Consider the following 6747-nt stretch of genomic DNA (forward strand, 5'->3'; position numbering starts at 1 on the left):
ATTTCTCTATATTATAATAAGAGGGGGGCGGGGCTACACTTAGGAGTGTTGTTATTGGCAAACAGCCTTGGAACAAAGCGATAATCTGTATTAGATTAAATAATCTAGACGAATTGCGGGTCGCAATAACAGTTATTTTGTACACTTATTCCTCAAGAAATGCCAGGACACTGTATTTTGTAAAAAATGTATTTGAAAAAAGAGAGTTTACTGCCCAAATAATCACATTTATATAAGGTTCTCAGATGCCTAGAACCTTTGCTCAGCTCTAGTCCTACTGTCTGATTTAAGATCTTATGATTTTCTATCTCAGTCCTTCATAGACGCCTCAGCAAAAGATATAAACATATATAACATATTTAAATGTACATAAGTCAGTATAATGGAGCTGCAGGACCCAAAAACAACACAAATACAAACATCAGTCATACTGAAAGGCCACAGAGTCTGTATAGCAGCTTTAAGCTGCAATTAAAGCAACAATTTGGTAAAAAATAAAAGATAGAGTATTACGATTATTAACTTCTGATACCATATTCAGTCCATAATATAGTGTGTATATAAATAAAGCAGAAAAGTTAGGTACGTGTGTGTTTGGTAGATCATTTCTTTATTGTAACAATCCTAATTTGTAATAAATCTTATATTGTTGGAAAGTCTGTAACTGCAGAGAGGATTACCGTATTTTTTTGATTATAAGATGCACTTAAAATCCTTTAATTTTCCCAAAAATCATCAGAGCTTCTTATAATCTGGTGTATTTTATGTATGAATTCTACCAGTCAGGTATTAAGTAGCATATAGACACTCCACTGAAGTACAGCGTTTTTAGGGTGAGTTTTCAGTTAAGTTTCTCCAGCACTAAGGCTAGGTGCAGCAGCATTAGCATTAGCCGCTAACTGCCGTTCTAGCTCTTATACTGTTGTTTAGAGGAGAGTACTATCAGACTGTAGTCTGCATGTTTAAAGTGTTAAAACAAGCTACCTAGGACAAACCGCTAGCTGGTATCGCCCTGGCTTACCCAAACACTCTGATATAGATAATCCACAGTGTAGTGCTGTCGGGTAGCATTTACTTTTAGCCGCTAATGCTAATGCTAATGCTGCTGTACCCAGCCTTAGTGCAAATCTGGAAATAGCTTACTGTAGATAAACGGAAGCGTTTTACTCACACAAATTTAAAAAAAAAAAAAAAAGTGCAAATTTCAGGAGAGTAATCTGTGTAGATTAACATCCAGCACTCGTTTGACAATAAAATAATTAGGTTTTTTTTAAGAAATACAGTTTTGTTTACTTAACTGAGCTTAGATATACAGGTCTATTAGAAGAAAAAACATCGCAACACCTTTGTTCCTTATTAGTGACACATAATGCGCATTATCATCTGGTGCACCTTATAGTGCTTAAAATACGGTAACCTGTTTTTTTTTTATGGTTGTATCCCACAAATACATGATCCATACAAATGGATCCTCCAACAGATTTATTACCAAGAAGCATTGTGACAATAAAGAAAAAAATCGATCAATCACATATTTCCTTGCTTTCTGTGCTACGTTTATATGATATATACACACATAAGATACCAAACATATCTCAGCTGATCGACTGAATCTGGGTCAGAGGTCGATCGTCATACATTGATTTTTCACTAAACTGCTTCTTTAAGATTAAAGTTTATGGTTTTGCGTTTAAATAAAAAGCAAACAAATAAAAATGTTTTCTTTGGGTAAAAAAAAAAAGAAATCGGTTCTTGGTTAAATATTACAGTCTAATTACATATGAAATGAAAGTTATGTAATCCAGTTCTAGATACTGTAGATACAGAAATGCTGTAGAGTCGTAGGATAGGGGTGGGCGGGGTTTAGGAGGGAAATTGGGTCAAGTGGGTGGGCGGGGTTTAGGAGGAAATGGGTCTGGTTGGTGGGTGGGCGGGGTTTAGGAGGGAATGGTTTGGTTGGTGGGTGGGCGGGGTTTAGGAGGGAATGGTCTAGTGGGTGGGTGGGCGGGGTTTAGGAGGTAATGGTCTGGTGGGCAGGGTTTAGGAGGGAAACCTGGTCTGGTGGGTGGGCGGGGTTTAGGAGGGCAATTGGGTCAAGTGGGTGGGCGGGGTTTAGGAGGAAATGGGTCTGGTTGGTGGGTGGGCGGGGTTTAGGAGGGAAATTGGGTCAAGTGGGTGGGCGGGGTTTAGGAGGAAATGGGTCTGGTTGGTGGGTGGGCGGGGTTTAGGAGGGAAATTGGGTCAAGTGGGTGGGCGGGGTTTAGGAGGAAATGGTCTAGTGGGTGGGTGGGCGGGGTTTAGGAGGTAATGGTCTGGTGGGCGGGGTTTAGGAGGAAATGGGTCTGGTGGGAGGGTGGGTGGGGTTTAGGAGGGAAATTGAGTCTGGTGGGCGGGGTTTAGGAGGGAAAGTGGGTCTGGTGGGAGGGTGGGCGGGGTTTAGGAGGGAATGGGTCTCGTGGGCGGGGTTTAGGAGGCAAAGTGGGTCAAGTGGGTGGGCGGGGTTTAGGAGGGAATTTGGGTCTGGTGGGAGGGTGGGCGCGGTTTAGGAGGGAATTTGGGTCTGGTGGGCGGGGTTTAGGAGGGAAATTGGGTCAGCAGGGTTTAGGAGGGAAATTGGGTCAGCAGGGTTTAGGAGGGAAATTGGGTATGGTGGGTGGGCGGGGTTTAGGATGGAATGGGAGGAGGCACTTTGCTGCCGTCTGATTCCTCTTCAAGGTCAAAGGTCACATTTACGAATGAAGCGGTTGCTTCTGGCTGTTCCACCGCTGGCTCCTCCCCCTCCGCAAGGTTCTGTCCATCAAACCGTCGCTGAGCTTCGTCAGACAGACGGTTCTCCTCCTCTTCCTCCTCCTCCTGCAGAACATCAAACGAGAACTCTCAAAAATAACCCTTTGATTTACATGTTTTATAGAAGTCTATATACAACCAAATAAACTATAACCCTACATTCACCAGCCCATTAAAACTAATTCGTACAGTATTATTAGTTTAAACATGCATAATAATATTAAAAGTATATAACAAGATATAAGTGTTGTTATTTTATAATTTTTTGATTTTCTTATTTTATCCTAGTCTAAATTCTGGTCTATACACAACAAAAAAGTCAATTTATCTAATTTTGCCAACCCGAAACTGCAAATTCCTACAGTAATATCTATTCATTTTAGACACAAAAAATGACTACCATTAGAACAAAAATATATGTAAAATTGTTACGCTGTGTTATTATTAGGACAAGAACTTGGCAATTGGCATTCAACTAACTGTGATTGATTAAATAAAAAAAAACTTTATAGTGTAAAAAAAAATAAGAGTTTATTTTTTATGCAATCAGATAAGTGGGCGGGGTTTAAACACAACATTAAATAAACCACTTCTGACATCAATCTTTACATATAAAGTAATAATTAAAAATTATTTCAGTGTATTTGTACTTCAATATACTGATCATTTCTTACAGCCCTGTTTATAATAAATGACATATATGAATAAGAATAAAGAATCATTTAAACAATGTTTTCTTGCATTGGTAGAACTGTTTAAACATTGAGATCATTATTGGGGTTATTACTGTTCTATGCAGAACAGCTGTCTTTTCAGAACAGCCCCTATTTAAAGTTTAAAAATTATTAAAAAAAAAAATAAAAAATATATATATACATATATATAGTTTATAAAGGAACATTAGTGAATTGTCATTAATATTAGTACTCTGTTGATGGTGCTGAGAGATGATGGGATGTACGTACCTCCTTCTTCATGCGGTAATACTCGTCTATAGCGTACTGATATTTAGGAGAGGTAATCCCAAGCAGCGACGCCACCTTCTCTCCCAGATAATCACACACTGAAACACAAACCGACCAATCAGAGCCAACACCACACCCCCAGACACTCCTTTCAACATAGTCAAGTGATGAGCATCACTTACAAAGCGTGAACCGTTCAGACAGATAACAGAAATGAATCACATAAAAATGAATAATAGTGTGAACAGACTCAAATAAATGTCAGATTTGGTCAGAAAATCTAATTTAGGCTACTTTTAGCTGCTGTGTGAACATAGCCAAAGCAGCGCAGCTGCTGATTATTTTGACTTCACAAGGTCATATTTTGAAAAAAGTTAAAAAGATATTTATTCATAACTCGTTTTGTCCAGTATTTTTCCTACGATCCCTAAAGTGCCCCGCTACACTAAAAATGCAGGGGCACTACAGTAGCTTCTCAGTAGCTCCTCCATTTCCACTCGATGTTGTTTTTTTAACGTGGATCTCCGTGGAAACCGCGGCGTGCCCAAAGTGTAATTACGGTGCGCGGCAGTGGACAAATATCTATTTTATTAAAGGCGAGGAGACGAAACTCAGAGATGTGCGTCCGGACGGGACTAAAATTACCGGAGGAGCACGGAGTTCAGAGAAAAACAGTAGATAATTCAGCCTGTAATTTTCTCAGAGGACGTCTGAGAAATACACCTACATGATCGTTCTGGACGGGAATAAAATCACAGAGGATAAAAAAATTAAAGAGGATAAGAAAATTACCCAGAACCCCCTGAGAATCCAGTCCAATCCCATAAAGCTAAATAAAGCTAAGTAAAGTAGGTGGTTTTAGTTTATATTAGTTTATCCTTGTTTAAATGATTGATCTGAATATATTCACAGTGTACCATCACTTTCACTAACCCCCAGGGACAGAGTACAGACCCCCAGGTGTTAAAAGCCCCTGTTCTAGATAGATAATTAAAGAAACGTTAGCTGATGTTACCTGAGATTGTGGACGTGGCCACTCTCCACATGTGGAACCAGAAATACGGACCCCAGGTCAGCTTAGACTAGAGCAGAACACAAAGAGAGGCAGAGGGTGAGCTGAGGGACGTTTCTAAACCACCTATAAACCTTTAGACGTCTTACTCACCGGGTCAACTGCGGTCAGAGCACTGCTTTTCGCCTGCACCAACTCCTCCTCCTCGTCTTCCTCATCAGTGCTGAATTCCTCCATTGTTTCACCGCTGGCGAAGTAGATGGTCCGGCGGGGAACTTTCTGCTTCTTCCCGATGTCTCCGAGCTCCACGTTCTCAAAGTCCTTCACCACAGTAGAGTTCTACAACAGAAGAGTTCAAATATCCTTAAATAAAATACAAAAAACCTTAACAATAAGATAAAAATAACCCAATATTGCTACAAAACTCAGCGTACAGGTGTGGTCTTTACAAGTGGGCTCTAAAAAAAGACTCTAAAATATATTTCAATTACTTATTTATCATAAAGCTTTCATTTATAGTTATTCAGCCCCACACAGACAGTACTAGGAACAGTACCAAATAAAGTACTAGCAACTATACTACCAACAGTTACCAGAAACAGAATCAGGAATAAAACTAGAAACAGTACTAGGGACAGTACTGTAGACAGTACCAGGTACAGTACCAGGAACAGTACTAGGGACAGTACTAGGGACAGTAACCAGGTATAGTACCAGGAACAGTACCAGGAACAGTACCAGGAACAGTACCAGGAACAGTACCAGGAACAGTACTAGGGACAGTAACCAGGAACAGTACTAGGGACAGTAACCAGGAACAGTACTAGGGACAGTACCAGGGACAGTACCAGGAGCCGTTACCAGGTACAGTAATATGAACTATACCAGCAACAGTACCAGGAACAACACTAAAAACAGTACCAGGAAATGAACCAGCAACAGTACTAGGGACAGTACCATGTACTGTACTAGGAACTATACTAACAACAGTACCAGGAACATCACTTGTAACAGTACTAAAAACAGAACCTGGAACAATACTAGAAACAGTACTAGAAACATTACATGGTACTTTACCTGGTAACAGTACTAGAAACAGAACTAGGAACAGAACCAGGAACACCACTAGGAACAGTACCAAAAACACAACCAGGAATAATGCTAGGACCAGTACTAGAAACATTACAAGGTACTTTACCATGTACAGGACTAGGAACAATATACATGGACAGTACCAGGAACATTACTAGGAAAAGTGCCAGTAACAGTACTACTGACAGTACCAGGAACATTACTACAAACAGTAGTTACCAGGAGCAGTACTCGGAGCGGTTCAAAGAACAGGATACAGGGACAGTACTAGAAACAGTAAGTTAGTTACCAGGAACCGTACCAGGAGCACAACCAGGAACAGTACTAGAAACAGTAGTTACTACGAACAGTACTATAGACAGTACTAGGAACAGTTAGCAGGAGTAACAGTAGGAACAGTAACTATTAGAAACAGGATAAACAGGTTAACTGACTGATATTGATCACACTCTTTATCAGGAACTCATATAAACTATGCTCCTATTACATCTATCAGCCGAACTCACATATCCGACTAATCTATAAATAATAATTACTTTATAAATCATTACAAATAAGAGTTTTACCTTCTCTGAGTCCATATTCTGGCCCAGACTGACGGTAATACCGGACAGAAACACGGACAGATCCGCCATATCAACCAACCCACACAAACACTGCCCAGTCTACAGCAGCCTCGCCTTCACAATAAAAGTCCCCAAATTGTACAAACCATAGACTGTATAGTCTATGGTACAAACGCTGCCCAGTCTCGCATTCACAATAAAATCCTAAACCCACACAAACACTTCCCACCCTTCCGCAACCTCGCCTTTACAATAAAAGTCCCCAAACAACACAGACCCTACCAGAAATATCGCAGCTTCGCATTCACAATAAAAGTCCCCAAAC

The 6747-nt window shown here is 40.2% G+C and overlaps 1 protein-coding gene across 1 annotated transcript; it reads right to left on the reverse strand.

The window, feature by feature from the left end:
- Nucleotides 1-175: 175 nt before the first annotated feature.
- Nucleotides 176-6654, reverse strand: fam177a1 (family with sequence similarity 177 member A1). Its single transcript, XM_022664751.2, has 5 exons — nt 6423-6654; nt 4918-5103; nt 4768-4834; nt 3753-3850; nt 176-2853 (listed from the first exon to the last, which is right to left on the reverse strand). Exons 1-5 carry the CDS (start codon nt 6489-6491, stop codon nt 2665-2667), a joined length of 609 nt encoding a protein of 202 aa, XP_022520472.2. The 5' UTR covers nt 6492-6654; the 3' UTR covers nt 176-2664.
- Between the last annotated feature and the right edge of the window lie 93 nt (nt 6655-6747).

Source organism: Astyanax mexicanus, chromosome 14 (assembly GCF_023375975.1).
Source record: "Astyanax mexicanus isolate ESR-SI-001 chromosome 14, AstMex3_surface, whole genome shotgun sequence".
Taxonomy (NCBI): Eukaryota; Metazoa; Chordata; class Actinopteri; order Characiformes; family Acestrorhamphidae; genus Astyanax; species Astyanax mexicanus.